Consider the following 19,133-nt stretch of genomic DNA (forward strand, 5'->3'; position numbering starts at 1 on the left):
AACATCACCTGATTAGGTTTCCAGGTAATCATTATACCTATTTGGTTTAGGGTTTATAATTAGGGTTCGAGCAACAAGGTTGCAAGAACCCTATTGAAATGCAAAAGATTATTATTAGGGTTCGAGCAACAAGGTTGCAAGAACCCTATTGAAATGCAAAAGATTATTATTATTAGGGTTCGAGCAACAAGGTTGCAAGAAACCTATTGAAACTGGTTATTATTATTATTATTCTTATTATTCCTTAAAGTAAATCGCCTTTTTGAGGCCTTTCCCATACCCCAAAACTCACAGATTTTTGTGACCGCATCAATCGTGGTGTAAATTTACGTCTGAAAAAGGTTCGGGGAATGTGCGTCGAAAATTGAATGTGGGAGGGGCCAATAAGTGCGGCGCCACCTGTCCAAATTCACCATGACCAACACAAATATCGCACATGCACGAAATTCGGTACACATGTGTAGTGGGTCAGGATGAAGAAAAAATTACATTATGACCATGATCCAAACCCAACAGGAAATCCGCCATCTTGGGTTGATTGGCCATTTTTTGGCGATTTTGGCGAATTCGCAGCAATGGTATTTGAACTAACCCCTCCTAGAGTTTTCGTGCGATCACCTTCAAACTTGGTGAGGTCCCTGTGGACCAGTTGAGGAGCTCACGGTATCAAAAGTTTTTTCAAATGTCGCATGGCGCACGAGATAGGGGGCGGCAAAGTTCGTGATGATTCTGATGTTTCGCATCAGAAAAACAAAACTCTTATAACTTTGCGATGGAAGGTCCGATCCGAACCAAACTTGCTACCATTGATGATGGGCCATGGCTGAAGACGTCTATGAAAAAACGGTGAAGTTTGAAAACAGCGCCTCCTTGTGGTGAAAGAAAATACACCAAAAAAAAGTTTTTTTACAATATCGGGAATAACTTTTACACAGATAATCGTACCGCACTCAAAATTGGTGACAACAGTCAAGACACATGGTAGATGATGCGTGATCAATATGACGACAAATCGTTTAACGGTGTTGCCATGGCAACGACGCAAAGTCGGATTTTTGGGACAAAAAATCAAACTGCTACAACTTTGCGAATCCTGGTCCGATCTGAACCAAACTTGCTAGGATTGATGACAGTCCGGCCCTTAAGACGTCTATATGAAAATATTCAATTTCGAAAACAGCGCCCCCTGGTGACAGCAGACAATATGACAGCTTGTATTTCAATTATCTCCTCCTAGAGCTTTTGTGCGATCACCTTCAAACTTGGTGAGATCAATGTGGACGAGTTGAGCATCAAAAGTTATCAAAAGCTTTTTAAAATATTGTATGGCGTACGAGATAGGGGGCGCCAAAATTGGAGATAATAATAATTTTTCACAACAGACAATTAAACTCTTATAACTTCGTGATGGAAGGTCTGATCGCAACCAAACTTACTGTAGTTGATGATGGTTAGTTCCTGAATATGACTATGTTGCTGAAACGGTACATTTTGAAAACAGCGCCTCCTGGTGGTGGTAGAAAATTCTAAAAAAACAAACTGTTACAACTTTGCCAATTCTGGTCCGATCTGAACCAAACTTGCAAGGATTGATGACAGTCCTGCCCTGAACACGTCTATATGAAAATATTCATTTTCAAATACAGCGCCCCCTGGTGACAGCAGACAGAATTACATTTATAGTTTTTGATGCTGCTCCAACAGGGATTGTTGTATCCACTTGAAACTTAGTATGTGGGACCCCAGACCCTTCCTCAACATGTCCGTAAAAGGTCACCTCCCTACAGGAAGTGGAACGCCCGAAACAGGAAGTAAAGTCTTACATTGTCCGATTGACACGAAACTAGATATGTGAGTTACTGGACCTTCCCTGAACATGTTTACGGAGACGCCGTTGACCGAACAGGAAGTCGGCCATTTTAAACAGGAAGTGCCCTCTAACTTTGCCGTACATTGTCTGATCTGCACAAAACCTTATATGTGACACCAGGGAACTGTCCTGAGCATGTCCGTAAAAGGTCACCTCCCTACAGGAAGTGGAACGCCCGAAACAGGAAGTAAAGTCTTACATTGTCCGATCTGAACAAAACTTGATATGTAAGACAAGGGAACTTCCCTGAACATGTTTACGGAGACGAACAGGAAGTTGGCTATTTTAAACAGGAAGTGCCCTCTAACTTTGCCGTACGTTGTCCGATTTGCACGAAACCTTTTATGTGACACCAGGGACCTGTCCTGAGCATGTCTGCAAGAGATGACCTCCCAACAGGAAGTGGAATGCCCGAAACAGGAAGTAAACTCTAAGATTATCCGATCTGCACAAAACTTGATATGTAAGACAAGGGAAGTTCCCTGAACACGTTTACGTACACGCACTTGACCGAACAGGAAGTCTGCCATTTTAAACCGAAGTGCCCTATAACTTTGTCATACGTTGTCCGATCCCCCTCGAAATTTGGAACGACATGCGCAGGGACGCCGCTGAAAATAACTAGTACTGAAAATAACTAGTACTGAAAATAACTAGTACCGCGCGCGGTGAATGAACGGGTGAGAGCGCGAGGCACGCGGGGAGCCGTGGCACACGGCGACCCGCGTGGGTCGGCTCGAACCCGTTCAGAACCGCGCGCGGTACTAGTTATTTTCAGTACTAGTTATTTTCAGTACTAGTTATTTTTATTATTATTATTATTATTATTCCTAAAAGTAAATCGCATTTTTGAGGCCTTTCCCATACCCCAAAACTCACAGATTTTTGTGACCGCATCAATCCTGGTGTAAATTTACGTCTGAAAGTCGTTCGGGGAAAATGCGTGGAAAATTGGAAGTGGGAGGGGCTAAAAAGTCACGCAAAAAACTTCTATTAGGTCAACTCATGTCGGGTTTAACGTATGTGAACGAAACTTGGTACACACGTTCATTAGGTGGGGACGGTCAAAAAAGTCGATGACGACTTTCCCGTGAAACCTACAGGAAATCCGCCATCTTGGGTTGATTGGCGATTTTTGGGCGATTTTGGCGAATTCGCAGCAATGGTATTTGAACTAACTCCTCCTAGAGTTTTCGTGCGATCACCTTCAAACTTGGTGAGGTCCCTGTGGACCAGTTGAGGAGCTCACGGTATCAAAAGTTTTTTCAAATGTCGCACGGCGCACGAGATAGGGGGCGGCAAAGTTCGTGATGATTCTGATGTTTCGCATCAGAAAAACAAAACTCTTATAACTTTGCGATGGAAGGTCCGATCCAAACCAAACTTGCTACCATTGATGATGGGCCATGGCTGAAGACGTTTTTGGAAAAAACGGTGAAGTTTGAAAACAGCGCCTCCCTGTGGTGAAAGAAAATACACCAAAAAAAAGTTTTTTTACGATTTCGGGAATAACTTTTACACAGATAATCGTACCGCACTCAAAATTGGTGACAACAGTCAAAACACATGGTAGATGATGCGTGAGCAATATGACGACAAATCGTTTAACGGTGTTGCCATGGCAACGACGCAAAGTCGGATTTTTGGGACAAAAAATCAAACTGCTACAACTTCGTGAATCCTGGTCCGATCTGAACCAAACTTGCTAGGATTGATGATAGTCCGGCCCTAAAGACGTTCATATGAAAATATTCAATTTCGAAAACAGCGCCCCCTGGTGACAGCAGACAATATGACAGCTTGTATTTCAATTATCTCCTCCTAGAGCTTTTGTGCGATCACCTTCAAACTTGGTGAGATCAATGTGGACGAGTTGAGCATCAAAAGTTATCAAAAGCTTTTTAAAATATTGTATGGCGTACGAGATAGGGGGCGCCAAAATTGGAGATAATAATAATTTTTCATAACAGACAATGAAACTCTTATAACTTCGCGATGGAAGGTCTGATCCCAACCAAACTTGCTATAGTTGATGATGGTTAGTTGCTGAAGACGACTATGTTGCTGAAACGGTACATTTTGAAAACAGCGCCTCCTGGTGGTGGTAGAAAATTCTAAAAAAACAAACTGTTACAACTTTGCTAATCCTGGTCCGATCTGAACCAAACTTGCAAGGATTGATGACAGTCCGGCCCTGAACACGTCTATATGAAAATATTCATTTTCAAATACAGCGCCCCCTGGTGACAGCAGACAGAATTACATTTATAGTTTTTGATGCTGCTCCAACAGGGATTGTTGTATCCGCTTGAAACTTAGTATGTGGGACCCCAGACCCTTCCTCAACATGTCCGTAAAAGGTCACCTCCCTACAGGAAGTGGAACGCCCGAAACAGGAAGTAAAGTCTTACATTGTCCGATTGACACGAAACTAGATATGTGAGTTACGGGACCTTCCCTGAACATGTTTACGGAGACGCCGTTGACCGAACAGGAAGTCGGCCATTTTAAACAGGAAGTGCCCTCTAACTTTGCCGTACGTTGTCCGATCTGCACAAAACCTTATATGTGACACCAGGGACCTGTCCTGAGCATGTCCGTAAAAGGTCACCTCCCTACAGGAAGTGGAACGCCCGAAACAGGAAGTAAAGTCTTACATTGTCCGATCTGAACAAAACTTGATATGTAAGACAAGGGAACTTCCCTGAACACGTTTACAGAGACGAACAGGAAGTTGGCGATTTTAAACAGGAAGTGCCCTCTAACTTTGCCGTACGTTGTCCGATTTGCACGAAACCTTTTATGTGACACCAGGGACCTGTCCTGAGCATGTCTGCAAGAGATGACCTCCCAACAGGAAGTGGAATGCCCGAAACAGGAAGTAAACTCTAAGATTATCCGATCTGCACAAAACTTGATATGTAAGACAAGGGAAGTTCCCTGAACACGTTTACGTACACGCACTTGACCGAACAGGAAGTCTGCCATTTTAAACAGGAAGTGCCCTATAACTTTGTCAAACGTTGCCCGATCCCCCTCGAAATTTGGAACGAAATGCGCAGGGACGCCGCTGAAAATAACTAGTACTGAAAATAACTAGTACTGAAAATAACTAGTACTGAAAATAACTAGTACCGCGCGCGGTGAATGAACGGGTGAGAGCACGAGGCACGCGGGGAGCCGTGGCACACGGCGACCCGCGTGGGTCGGCTCGAACCCGTTCAGAACCGCGCGCGGTACTAGTTATTTTCAGTACTAGTTATTTTCATTATTATTATTAGGGTTCGAGCAACAAGGTTGCAAGAAACCTATTGAAACTGGAAGGATTATTATTATTATTATTATTCTTATTATTCCCCCAAATGAATTGCCTTTTTGAGGCCTTTCCCATACCCCAAAACTCACAGATTTTTGTGACCGCATCAATCCTGGTGTAAATTTACGTCTGAAAAAGGTTCGGGGAATGTGCGTCGAAAATTGAATGTGGGAGGGGCCAATAAGTGCGGCGCCACCTGTCCAAATTCACCATGACCAACACAAATATCGCACATGCACGAAATTCGGTACACATGTGTAGTGGGTCAGGATGAAGAAAAAATTACATTATGACCATGATCCAAACCCAACAGGAAATCCGCCATCTTGGGTTGATTGGCCATTTTTTGGCGATTTTGGCGAATTCGCAGCAATGGTATTTGAACTAACTCCTCCTAGAGTTTTCGTGCGATCACCTTCAAACTTGGTGAGGTCCCTGTGGACCAGTTGAGGAGCTCACGGTATCAAAAGTTTTTTCAAATGTCGCATGGCGCACGAGATAGGGGGCGGCAAAGTTCGTGATGATTCTGATGTTTCGCATCAGAAAAACAAAACTCTTATAACTTTGCGATGGAAGGTCCGATCCGAACCAAACTTGCTACCATTGATGATGGGCCATGGCTGAAGACGTCTATGAAAAAACGGTGAAGTTTGAAAACAGCGCCTTCTTGTGGTGAAAGAAAATACACAAAAAAAAAGTTTTTTTACGATTTCGGGAATAACTTTTACACAGATAATCGTACCGCACTGAAAATTGGTGACAACAGTCAAAACACATGGTAGATGATGCGTGATCAATATGACGACAAATCGTTTAACGGTGTTGCCATGGCAACGACGCAAAGTCGGATTTTTGGGACAAAAAATCAAACTGCTACAACTTCGTGAATCCTGGTCCGATCTGAACCAAACTTGCTAGGATTGATGATAGTCCGGCCCTAAAGACGTCTATATGAAAATATTAAATTTCGAAAACAGCGCCCCCTGGTGACAGCAGACAATATGACAGCTTGTATTTCAATTATCTCCTCCTAGAGCTTTTGTGCGATCACCTTCAAACTTGGTGAGATCAATGTGGACGAGTTGAGCATCAAAAGTTATCAAAAGCTTTTTAAAATATTGTATGGCGTACGAGATAGGGGGCGCCAAAATTGGAGATAATAATAATTTTTCATAACAGACAATGAAACCCTTATAACTTGGCGATGGAAGGTCTGATCCCAACCAAACTTGCTATAGTTGATGATGGTTAGTTGCTGAAGACGACTATGTTGCTGAAACGGTACATTTTGAAAACAGCGCCTCCTGGTGGTGGTAGAAAATTCTAAAAAAACAAACTGTTACAACTTTGCCAATCCTGGTCCGATCTGAACCAAACTTGCAAGGATTGATGACAGTCCGGCCCTGAACACGTCTATATGAAAATATTCATTTTCAAATACAGCGCCCCCTGGTGACAGCAGACAGAATTACATTTATAGTTTTTGATGCTGCTCCAACAGGGATTGTTGTATCCACTTGAAACTTAGTATGTGGGACCCCAGACCCTTCCTCAACATGTCCGTAAAAGGTCACCTCCCTACAGGAAGTGGAACGCCCGAAACAGGAAGTAAAGTCTTACATTGTCCGATTGACACGAAACTGGATATGTGAGTTACTGGACCTTCCCTGAACATGTTTACGGAGACGCCGTTGACCGAACAGGAAGTCGGCCATTTTAAACAGGAAGTGCCCTCTAACTTTGCCGTACGTTGTCCTATCTGCACAAAACCTTATATGTGACACCAGGGACCTGTCCTGAGCATGTCCGTAAAAGGTCACCTCCCTACAGGAAGTGGAACGCCCGAAACAGGAAGTAAAGTCTTACATTGTCCGATCTGAACAAAACTTGATATGTAAGACAAGGGAACTTCCCTGAACACGTTTACGGAGACGAACAGGAAGTTGGCCATTTTAAACAGGAAGTGCCCTCTAACTTTGCCGTACGTTGTCCGATTTGCACGAAACCTTTTATGTGACACCAGGGACCTGTCCTGAGCATGTCTGCAAGAGATGACCTCCCAACAGGAAGTGGAATGCCCGAAACAGGAAGTCAACTCTAAGATTGTCCGATCTGCACAAAACTTGATATGTAAGACAAGGGAAGTTCCCTGAACACGTTTACGGACACGCACTTGACCGAACAGGAAGTCTGCCATTTTAAACAGGAAGTGCCCTATAACTTTGCCATACGTTGCCTGATCCCCCTCGAAATTTGGAACGACATGCGCGGGGACGCAGCTGAAAATAACTAGTACTGAAAATAACTAGTACTGAAAATAACTAGTACCGCGCGCGGTGAATGAACGGGTGAGAGCGCGAGGCACGCGGGGAGCCGTGGCACACGGCGACCCGCGTGGGTCGGCTCGAACCCGTTCAGAACCGCGCGCGGTACTAGTTATTTTCAGTACTAGTTATTTTCAGTACTAGTTATTTTCATTATTATTATTATTATTCCTAAAAGTAAATCGCATTTTTGAGGCCTTTCCCATACCCCAAAACTCACAGATTTTTGTGACCGCATCAATCCTGGTGTAAATTTACGTCTGAAAGTCGTTCGGGGAAAATGCGTGGAAAATTGGAAGTGGGAGGGGCTAAAAAGTCACGCAAAAAACTTCTATTAGGTCAACTCATGTCGGGTTTAACGTATGTGAACGAAACTTGGTACACACGTTCATTAGGTGGGGACGGTCAAAAAAGTCGATGACGACTTTCCCGTGAAACCTACAGGAAATCCGCCATCTTGGGTTGATTGGTGATTTTTTGGCGATTTTGGCGAATTCGCAGCAATGGTATTTGAACTAACTCCTCCTAGAGTTTTCGTGCGATCACCTTCAAACTTGGTGAGGTCCCTGTGGACCAGTTGAGGAGCTCACGGTATCAAAAGTTTTTTCAAATGTCGCATGGCGCACGAGATAGGGGGCGGTAAAGTTCGCGATGATTCTGATGTTTCGCATCAGAAAAACAAAACTCTTATAACTTCGCGATGGAAGGTCCGATCCGAACCAAACTTGCTATGATTGATGATGGGCCATGGCTGAAGACGTCTATGAAAAAACGGTGAAGTTTGAAAACAGCGCCTCCTTGTGGTGAAAGAAAATACACAAAAAAAAAGTTTTTTTACGATTTCGGGAATAACTTTTACACAGATAATCGTACCGCACTCAAAATTGGTGACAACAGTCAAAACACATGGTAGATGATGCGTGATCAATATGACGACAAATCGTTTAACGGTGTTGCCATGGCAACGACGCAAAGTCGTATTTTTTTGACAAAAAATCAAACTGCTACAACTTCGCGAATCCTGGTCCGATCTGAACCAAACTTGCTAGGATTGATGATAGTCCGGCCCTAAAGACGTTCATATGAAAATATTCAATTTCGAAAACAGCGCCCCCTGGTGACAGCAGACAATATGACAGCTTGTATTTCAATTATCTCCTCCTAGAGCTTTTGTGCGATCACCTTCAAACTTGGTGAGATCAATGTGGACGAGTTGAGCATCAAAAGTTATCAAAAGCTTTTTAAAATATTGTATGGCGTACGAGATAGGGGGCGCCAAAATTGGAGATAATAATAATTTTTCCTAACAGACAATGAAACTCTTATAACTTTGCGATGGAAGGTCTGATCCCAACCAAACTTGCTATAGTTGATGATGGTTAGTTGCTGAAGACGACTATGTTGCTGAAACGGTACATTTTGAAAACAGCGCCTCCTGGTGGTGGTAGAAAATTCTAAAAAAACAAACTGTTACAACTTTGCCAATCCTGGTCCGATCTGAACCAAACTTGCAAGGATTGATGACAGTCCGGCCCTGAACACGTCTATATGAAAATATTCATTTTCAAATACAGCGCCCCCTGGTGACAGCAGACAGAATTACATTTATAGTTTTTGATGCTGCTCCAACAGGGATTGTTGTATCCACTTGAAACTTAGTATGTGGGACCCCAGACCCTTCCTCAACATGTCCGTAAAAGGTCACCTCCCTACAGGAAGTGGAACGCCCGAAACAGGAAGTAAAGTCTTACATTGTCCGATTGACACGAAACTAGATATGTGAGTTACCGGACCTTCCCTGAACATGTTTACGGTGACGCCGTTGACCGAACAGGAAGTCGGCCATTTTAAACAGGAAGTGCCCTCTAACTTTGCCGTACGTTGTCCGATCTGCACAAAACCTTATATGTGAGTTAAGGGACCTGTCCTGAGCATGTCCGTAAAAGGTCACCACCCTACAGGAAGTGGAACGCCCGAAACAGGAAGTAAAGTCTTACATTGTCCGATCTGAACAAAACTTGATATGTAAGACAAGGGAAGTTCCCTGAACACGTTTACGGAGACGAACAGGAAGTTGGCCATTTTAAACAGGAAGTGCCCTCTAACTTTGCCGTACGTTGTCCGATTTGCACGAAACCTTATATGTGACACCAGGGACCTGTCCTGAGCATGTCTGCAAAAGATGACCTCCCAACAGGAAGTGGAATGCCCGAAACAGGAAGTAAACTCTAAGATTGTCCGATCTGCACAAAACTTGATATGTAAGACAAGGGAAGTTCCCTGAACACGTTTACGGACACGCACTTGACCGAACAGGAAGTCTGCCATTTTAAACAGGAAGTGCCCTATAACTTTGCCATACATTGCCCGATCCCCCTCGAAATTTGGAACGACATGCGCGGGGACGCCGCTGAAAATAACTAGTACTGAAAATAACTAGTACTGAAAATAACTAGTACCGCGCACGGTGAATGAACGGGTGAGAGCGCGAGGCACGCGGGGAGCCGTGGCACACGGCGACCCGCGTGGGTCGGCTCGAACCCGTTCAGAACCGCGCGCGGTACTAGTTCAAGGTTGTTACACAAAAAGTGCTATACAAAAAGTACAAACGCAAATATAAACAACAAATTAAATCTGAAAGAAATAAGCACCAAGACAAACAACAGAAACAAAGACCTTAGGTATCTTTGCTCAACCAGAGCTGTGAAGATATAATAACAACGTACTTCTATAATATTACCATGTTATTTCTGAACTGTCATGTTAAATGTTGAAAGACCGTGTCTACTAACCTTTCCAGGGAATGCAGGAAGTCAGACATGCTCTTTCTGAAAGCAGCATCGGCGACATGTAACGCCCCACAAACAATGCCCAGCATGGTGTCTGGTCTCTCCGCCTGCAAACAGAGCATGTGACTGCAATGATGCAGCAAAATAAAAGGAAATGCTCCTAAAAGATGTGGCATCAGGATCTTCAGCCTCTTACCTGCACTTTCTCTGCGATGAGATGATCCAACCAGCCCGTGTGAATGTCATTGTTTCTGAAGCTCTCTGTCTCCAGTAGCTTAATGAGGTATTCAACCGTTGTCCTAAAGTCACCTCTGATGGACAGTTCCTTCATAGCCACCACCATGTTCCTGAAGGTGAACGCAGTATCACACGTGATAAACATTTGTTTTATACATCATTTGGATTTCATCACGTTTTACCAAAAATAATCACAAATTCACTGACGCCTTAAATATCAGATATTTTGGTCTCATCAAGGAACCACACACACTTACGAAATGGCCTCTTCGCGGTTCTCGCCCCAGGAGAAACAGTGTCCAAACTGAGAGTCTGCAAATTCATGCAGGCCACCGGTCGCACCCACGCTGAAATAACCCCACACGTTTTTACTGCTGCGGAAGTTCAGCTCCTGCACGGTGCCAGAACTTGGTTTGAAACCCTGCGAGAGGCGAGACACGGGGACGAGAAGTCAGTTAAAAGCATAAAAAAAAACAACACTGTGTTGTTTGGAGTGTCGCTCGGAGTGACACGTACCTCATCGGGGTTCTCGCTGGTGATGCGGACAGCAATGACGTGCCCTCTTGGACTCGGCATGCAGTCTGGAGTCTCAAAGTTAATGAGGGTGTCGCCCCATGGACTTTCACCATAAAGCAAGCGGATGTCTTTAATTCTATGAAGCGGGATTCCCATTGCAATCTGTCGGAGATGAAGCTCTGAGTTACACCGACAGGATTAAATGTGTAGATACTTAGAGGAGTAATATTGTTCATGTGGTGTCCACTGTCATCTGACAGATGTTTACCTGAAGCTGGGCAGCAGGCAGGTTTACGTCGCCGATCATCTCCGTGCACGGATGTTCAACCTGCAGCCGAGGATTCAGCTCCAGGAAATGGAAACTTCCATCTTCGGAGAAGAGATACTCCACAGTGCCTGCACTCACATAACCCACCATCTTGGCAAGTCGCACAGCACACTAGTCCAGAAAAAGAATGAAGAGGCAAAACAAAGAAGTCTCGACCAGATGAGCTGCGTTCAATCAGATGGGAAATTAAAGACACACGGTGACGTAAACTAACCCATTCCATTTGCTCAAACGTTGAGGGAGAAGCTATGGTGGCAGGAGCCTCCTCTATGATCTTCTGGTGCCTTCTCTGGATGGAGCAGTCCCGTCCGAACAGCGAGATTGCATTTCCATACTCATCGGCCAGTATCTGAACCTCGAGGTGTCTTGCATGCTGAGCCAGCTTCATGATGAAGATGGGGGAGCCTGGTACTTCTGTCTGAACCTGCATGTTAGCAGGTAAGTATTGCTGCGTAAAGTGAAGGCTTATTTACAAAAAAAATGAGACATTGGGCGGTAAAAATGTAACACAAACCTGTCTAAATAAACTGGGAAAATCCTCAGAACTTTCCACTTTACGGATACCCTTTCCACCACCGCCCGCAGAGGCCTTGATTACAACTGGATAACCAATTCTCTCAGCTCCCTGCAAACACACAGCACATACAAAAAATTGCAAAAAAAAAATACAAAAAATGCAGAAAACGTGTAGATATCATATTGTTGATTTTGCTCGCTGTGCTTACAGCCAGGCCATCATCCACATCAAGAACACAGCCCTTATTGTAGACCTCAGGAGGAACACTGATCACATTGCCTCGTTCTTGGTCCTCCCCTGTCCAGTCCACTCTCAGACCTGGCAAACGGCGACACACCAGATTAAACCTGAATATTCTGTATTTACTTTCAACTATCAATCATACTGGTGTCCACTCATATGTGGCGTGCTCGTCTATTAAATGGGAACATCATTTACCAAACTGACATCATGTGCTATTGAAGAAGACCTGAAACTATTGATTGAGGTCATTAACTCCTCGGGAAATGATTTGATGACATAAATGAACGATGAGGTAGGCTAATTTTCCCCATACACTTCCAGTCAAATGGAGATCTTTCTGCAACCAGCAGTCGTTCCCAGTTGGCCTAATGCAGCAAAATGGAAGACTACATCCACTTTTTATATATTATGCTCTATGGTCTATACTAGAAGTGTATAAAATACTTCCAAAATATTGTGATATTTCACAGTGTGATACTGTATCCAACAGCTAGTTGTAACAGGACATTCACTATTTGATTCCATCCACTTCCTTCCACTAGACAAAGAAAACTATATATTGTTTATGAATATAATATTGTCACTTCTACTATGAGAGCTTTCCTTAAAATAGATTATTTGGAAGCCCTACTCCTACTATTTAAAGCCCTATGCTATACCCACAGTATATCCCCACACATTAGTACACTGACATAGTATAGTATATAGGAAATACATTTTGGATGAAGTGACAGTGCATAAAAAACAGAGAAATCCTATAACAGGAAATTACTAAAGTATCTAACTAGCACCACAAGTTATTAACTTAAAATGTTTGTATTGGAATCACTACACTACACTATGGGAACTAACACTGTGTATGACGGTCATGCATCACCTGATCCACTCCAGGGTAATGTGGGAATGTCAGCACTCTGGGCCACAACAGATGAAGCCACCTTATCCCCAAGAGCCCACATGGCCTTACTGGACGGCCCTGAGAGAAAACGTTCAATTATCATCAAACAACGAGGTGTAACGGATTATTATTTAGCATTTTCAAACTTTATTTTTCTATATAGTATATACCTAAGAATGATATCCCTGCTTTGTTCAGGAGCTCAGGCAGTTTGGGATTTTCGGACGCATGGCCCCAACCAGCCCACACAGCCTGTAAAGATGAATACAACGTACCATATAATCATACATTTAATAAAAATAAATAAATAGGATAAATGTAAATAAACACCGAAACGTACCTGCACTGGAATTCTTTTTGCGATGTCCACAATAAGCTCTACGTTGGCATAGTTGTTATTGTTTGGCCCACCAGGTACAGGCACATAATGGTCTGCCATTTTAATGTATTCTACAGACGAAGAAAGAAAAACACATGAGATCAAATATTTGTTCAGTAACTGGGACTCACTTGCTTTGACTGCATAGCCAAACAGCCGACTATTAGATTTGAATAGAAAACCTGTCACCCAGGTGATATTTGCAGGGTTATTAAAAGAACAAAAGATGATTATGAAGAAGTTCACAATGACCTGCATTAGCTTTCAAGTCTTCAGGGGTTACCATGACCACGAAACGAATGGTCCTCTCATTGCGGAACATTTCATAGGACCAGCGTCGGATAGAACGCATACATTTGACTGCAGCGATACCATTGTTTGCTATCAGCACCTGTAACAGAGAGAGAAAACCTCTAAAGTTTGCATAAAAAAAAAATTGAAACAGTGAAAATCCAGAAAGGCCTTTCGTTCTTACTTTTTCGATGACACGATTGCCACCGAATCGAGTGACAAACTCAGCAGGTGAGGCCACAGTGAAGTCCCTGTGCAGATCCATCTTTCTGTGTTCACGTCCTTTTCTCACTAAATGAAGACCAGACATGCTAGGCCTGGAGTGAAAAGCTCATTGTTAGTCAATTTAAATCAGCCGTGTACAGAGGATCGCCAGCTACATAACTGTGTCAGTCAGGACGTGTTAACTAGCTACGACGTGGCAAAAGGTCATCGAATGCACAGAAAACCAAAACTTTAGTCAAAGTTCAAACGTTCAGTCTGTCTCTGTGGACCAACCCATTTATTTCTGATCTTATCTTTACAATTACACCCAACCACTGCTCTGCAGAGACACATTATCAAGTTACAGTTTGAACAGTCGTACATCACAGCAGAGGCAATAAAAGTACAGTTAATGTATACGTAACACAGGCAGGTGATTTCTCAGTATTTGTGTGAGAATGTTGACCAGAAACAGGGAGGAGTTTTGCTTTAAGTTAATGTTTTAGGCAAATGAACTTGCTTTTATTTAGCTTCAGATCCAATTTGCCTTTATTTAAACTCCTAAAGACACAACGACCTCGAAGACTGAAACCCTTTACAGATATAGGCATGTTTTATGTGGGAAATGTTTTCTTATTTGAGATCATTTTTATTAAAATCTTTTAAACAGACACCTATATTCACGTATTAACATCGTAGGCCACACTTTACATTACAGTACATTAAAAACACGGTAATAGTTAATATGGAGGAAAATGTCATGGTAATATAATCTTCATTTTCATGCAATTTCCAATAAGAAGATAATATTATGTTATTTCCAAAGTAATATCCAAGTTAAAGCTTGGTAATGAGAATAACTATAGGCTACATTTCATCCATTTCTTATATTTATTACCAAGCTATTACTAGGTGATTACTAGATAAATACTTTATACTAATACCATATTGTTGCTGTAATATAATGTGTGTTAACGTTGAGATATTTCTCCATAATAGTCTTTGATAATATCTATTGATAAGTGTTATTGAGTGGACTAGAGTCTACATGTGTTTACTTGTTTTAACAATTGATAGCTCAGCGTCCATGAACAACCAAATGAGCCTCTTTGCTGAGCTCTTGTGTTTCAGTCAACAAGAAAATTGAACGTTTTGTTATACAGTCACAAACTCAATGCCTATGTTTGAAAAATTAATAAACTGGATGGTATACAGCTCTTATTAGATTTTTTTAATTAGAGTAATTCATTGCCAAGGTACTAAATGTATACTTACTGACATACAGTCATTTTATTGCTTAAAATCATTTATCAGTACAAACACAGCCAACAACTGCAAAGGTTACGTTTTGAAACACTATATAGTGACATCCCATAATTTAATTTTACATACCGTAATGATCAGCTGAGTGACGTCAAGTCACACTGCAAATACACCACAAACCGGCTGTACCTTCATGGAAATTCTGCTCCCAGTTAAGATGCCACTGAGAAACGGCTAGATTGTGGACTTGTGCCCGGATTGTGGACTTCTGCCCGGACTTCTAACGTGACCTTTAAACTTAACTCCTGCAGTGTTCCCATTCACTGAGGAAATGTAGATTACATTTAACTATTGAGCTACTTTTTTTTGATAACCTTTACAGGTCAGTGTCATGCACTTCTACTAACCCACTTTCTGAACCTTTTCCAGTACATGATGCACAGTGCAAACAGTCAGTATTTGTTCATACACACGGCCTAGGGATGGAGAAAATGTGCTAAAACATGTTACTGTTCTGCTTCATGGTGACAACACAGAGCTACTCTGGTCTGTTTCACACTTCCCTCCTCTTGTAAGTTCAGACTGTGAGAGTTTGTGTTTTTTTTTTTCTTCTTTTTTTTGCCTCAGACTTGCATGTGCCATGACAGGCTCTGAACGGTTACATAACAACAGTGCAACTACTTAAGCATTGCTTCCTGTTCAAAAAACATCTGCAGGAGTTGCGACTACATTTACTTTTTCAGTATTCCTGCTGCTCCGGCACAAACCGTGTTGTTTGCTCAAACAACAAACAGTGCAGCTGAAGTATCACGTTACTCATAACAATGTCAAAGCTCTTAAAGCGACTTACTTCAGCAGATATGGGAACAAGTTAGGACTTTGGTAGTTGTTTCCCTCCATTCCAGAGTCTATTTTAATTGTTCTACTACAGGGAAGTAGAAATGAATGTGGAAAAGTTGACCAAAACAAAAGGGGACCGCTATAAAGTGCTTCCTCTCAGACGCTCCCGCCCCGCACCCCTCCCACATGTGCAGCAGACTATCTACAGATCCAGAGGCAGAACCACCAGCACAGACCGATTCATTCCACTTCAAAATAAAGGTCCGGACATGAAAGGACGCAACGCTCCGAAACAACCGAAAACAAACCATTCATTCACCTACACAAACCGTTGTTGAAACAGTAGGAAGACGATTCTAAATCTGAGATTTAGCAAAGTATAATCTCTTACCATTCTCGCTGCCATAGTGATTTCCACGAGTCCTACTAGCGCACATCTAAGTATGTCAACTCAAACACTTGTGAAATACACAACTCCGCTGACGCTCCATCACATTTACTACTTCAAATGTAAAAGAAAGAAAAAAGAGCAAAGAAATAAATAAATGGTGCGTGTAGGATTTCAAAGTGTTTGCTGTTTGTTTGCCGTGTTGTGACCGAGAGTCAAAGTCACAGGCTGAGGCTCTTGTTCCAATAATAGAGCCGAGGTGTTTGGCAGGCAACTATAGCACGAGTCTCTTCTCGATGCAGTCAGGTGACAATGCACAGTTGTCATGTAACAATCTCACAGATTCTCCTCCTCCCACTAGCAACAGCAATGACAATATAATTGAGGGACCCTGTTAAAGCCCATTTACAGTATACTCAATTTTTATCGGTTTTACATTACTCAATACTTCCTGTAGAGGGCAGTGCAGAGTGCCAAGTTGCAGGCGTCAACGAACATGGCGACCACTGAAGAAAGTTATTTCATTGTGCTTGATCCAAAATAGACAGAAATGCAAGCTCGGCTGTGTCCGCCATCGTCAGCCCTCCCGCGACGCGCACAATGACGGTTTCAGTACTCCAACCTTGAACTGATGCACGTCACCACTGACTCTCACCTTTCTGAACAAATACATCTTCCCCCAAACCTCGTAAACAACATGAGTAAAACGTGCATGACCCTAAATAGCCCACAGAGACTTTGCTTGAATAAAAACAGGGTCTTACTTGATGCCCGTGAAGCTGGACGACGTGGCTGCAGTGGACGTCTGAGGAGTAGATTTCCGGGTGGAGGCCGAAGGCTGGGACGCACCACTAGGAGGTTTGGTGGTCAAAGCCTCGTCATCGGAGGAATAATCCTCCGATGCTCCGAGGACGAATTTGAGGCGTGACCTCACCTCAGGTCCTGAGCTGAACATCGGCGCTTTGGTTTTGCTGGGTTTCTGAGTTGTTGTTACCTCAGAGGAGAACTGTGGAGGCTCAGAGTCCATAGCTCTGGTGACAGGACCTGCAGAGGCGCTGTCGGCCATGGGACTGTGACTCTCCTGATGTGTTGAGGTAGGGGGCACCGGGGACTGGGAATGTTGGCCTGGACGAGGACTGTGTGAAGCCGGTGTGTCGTCCTCAGCTGCTGAGGAGCCACAGCCAAATGGAGATTCCTCTCCTTTCTCAGGCATCGCAGCCAGCTTGTTGTTAGACCTCCACAGCAGCAACAATAGCCAAAGGACTAATCCCAATACTGCTAACCCGAGCATTCACAGACATCCTCCTGTGGCTGCAACAATAACAAAGTGGACATAATGATTTATACAAGTGATTATAGAGTTACATACACACATCATACAGTATATAGGCCAACTGTAAGAGGAGCCTGTTTACATGTACCACTGCACACGTGACCGAAAAATCTAAATGATCAAATGTCTAAGGTGGTGTCACATGAGTCTATATTAAAAGTGGAGTATCTCTCCAGCGAGGTGCACAAAATTTGATTCCCTGAGCAATGGAATTGTATCTGCCTTTCATCTGTGCTCTTCATTCCCTTTTTTGGAATTGTTTTTTTTTTTCACCATGGTTACTGAAAATAATGCCGCATCACATATTTTGCTGTATTATTAATTTGCTAGGGTTTTCTTAAAGCTGTGGGACGACGAAGAAGAAGCCAGATGAATATTAGGAATGTCTGCAAATAAATGACCAGATCTCTGTAATCTGTTTGTAATCTAAAAGACAGCAGGTTTAGTTAACTGGAATGAATCCACTTTCAAGTTTAACTAAGATTCCAACCACAGGTGCTAAATAGGAAGTTACACCTGGCCTAAAATCCAGTATTAGTCGGACTGTTATTAGGAGACATTATCTTTTCCAAACTTTGTCCTCAAAGCTGGACTTAAGTAAACAGAGGATACATTAAACTACACTGTGTACTATTCTCGTCCAAGAGCATTTGCTTTGTGGAGGCTGGAAGTCAGAGGTACCGTCAGGACAGGGACACTCCTGGTAATTTGAGATAAGTGAGTAAGGCTCACATTTAAAAGACAAAAAAAGAAAACATACAGGGGAAAAACAACCTGATATATAGGTAGTAAAACTCTTCCACACTCATTTTCCACACTCATTTACATCTTTCTTCTTTGCTGGTTTATGTGTCACGTATATGTGGACGAAGTGGTTGTTTGTTTGTTTGTGTGTGTGGTAAACATCTGCTTCTGGCACAAAATGGCGGTCTCCATACAGCAAGCCTCGCTTAAGGCACACAGACAGTAGTTATTTTAAGGCTACAAAAGGTTTTTCTTTCATTTTAAAACAATATATATTAATATAATACACTCATAACCAGCGCTGTAATATAACAAAGTTACTGTACTGGAGTACAAAATTCACGTATCTGTACTTTGCTTAACTTGTCTTTCTAGCAACTTCTACTTTTACTCCACTACATTTCCTCTTAACTATCTTAGTTACTTGTTCCTACCAAATAAAAAAGTTTTTCTAGTTTTGATGAGCTGCTTTACAATATATGGTTTTGTCATTCACCCATTCACATATCTTGCATGCTTGCACGCTGCAACATGGGGTTAAGTGTCTTGCTCAAGGACACATATAGACTGGCAGAGAGAGGAATTGAACCCACAACCTATGACCTACCATGGTTCAATCCTTACTCCTCACTTTAATAGTTTTACTTCTAAAA

General features: G+C 42.6%; 1 protein-coding gene across 4 annotated transcripts in view; it reads right to left on the reverse strand.

Moving 5' to 3' along the window:
- acacb (acetyl-CoA carboxylase beta) overlaps positions 1 to 19,133 on the reverse strand; it is a 37,211-nt gene that overhangs the window by 16,684 nt on the left and 1,394 nt on the right. For 2 of the 4 annotated variants that reach the window (XM_058636353.1, XM_058636352.1), the window contains exons 2-15: positions 17,168 to 17,714; positions 13,893 to 14,025; positions 13,670 to 13,808; positions 13,379 to 13,488; positions 13,209 to 13,290; positions 13,018 to 13,116; positions 12,106 to 12,215; positions 11,895 to 12,005; positions 11,595 to 11,804; positions 11,321 to 11,491; positions 11,053 to 11,214; positions 10,794 to 10,957; positions 10,496 to 10,646; positions 10,303 to 10,406 (exon numbers count right to left, since the gene is read on the reverse strand). In XM_058636353.1, the coding sequence (XP_058492336.1) occupies positions 10,303 to 10,406; positions 10,496 to 10,646; positions 10,794 to 10,957; positions 11,053 to 11,214; positions 11,321 to 11,491; positions 11,595 to 11,804; positions 11,895 to 12,005; positions 12,106 to 12,215; positions 13,018 to 13,116; positions 13,209 to 13,290; positions 13,379 to 13,488; positions 13,670 to 13,808; positions 13,893 to 14,025; positions 17,168 to 17,694 (2,273 nt within the window). In that variant the 5' untranslated portion in view covers positions 17,695 to 17,714. Of the gene's footprint in view, positions 1 to 10,302; positions 10,407 to 10,495; positions 10,647 to 10,793; positions 10,958 to 11,052; positions 11,215 to 11,320; positions 11,492 to 11,594; positions 11,805 to 11,894; positions 12,006 to 12,105; positions 12,216 to 13,017; positions 13,117 to 13,208; positions 13,291 to 13,378; positions 13,489 to 13,669; positions 13,809 to 13,892; positions 14,026 to 16,025; positions 16,141 to 16,406; positions 16,680 to 17,167; positions 17,715 to 19,133 lie in introns of those variants that run through there. The other 2 variants (XM_058636356.1, XM_058636354.1) reach the window with 2 other exon arrangements.

The sequence above is a fragment of the Solea solea genome, chromosome 8, assembly GCF_958295425.1.
Source record: "Solea solea chromosome 8, fSolSol10.1, whole genome shotgun sequence".
Classification (NCBI taxonomy): Eukaryota; Metazoa; Chordata; class Actinopteri; order Pleuronectiformes; family Soleidae; genus Solea; species Solea solea.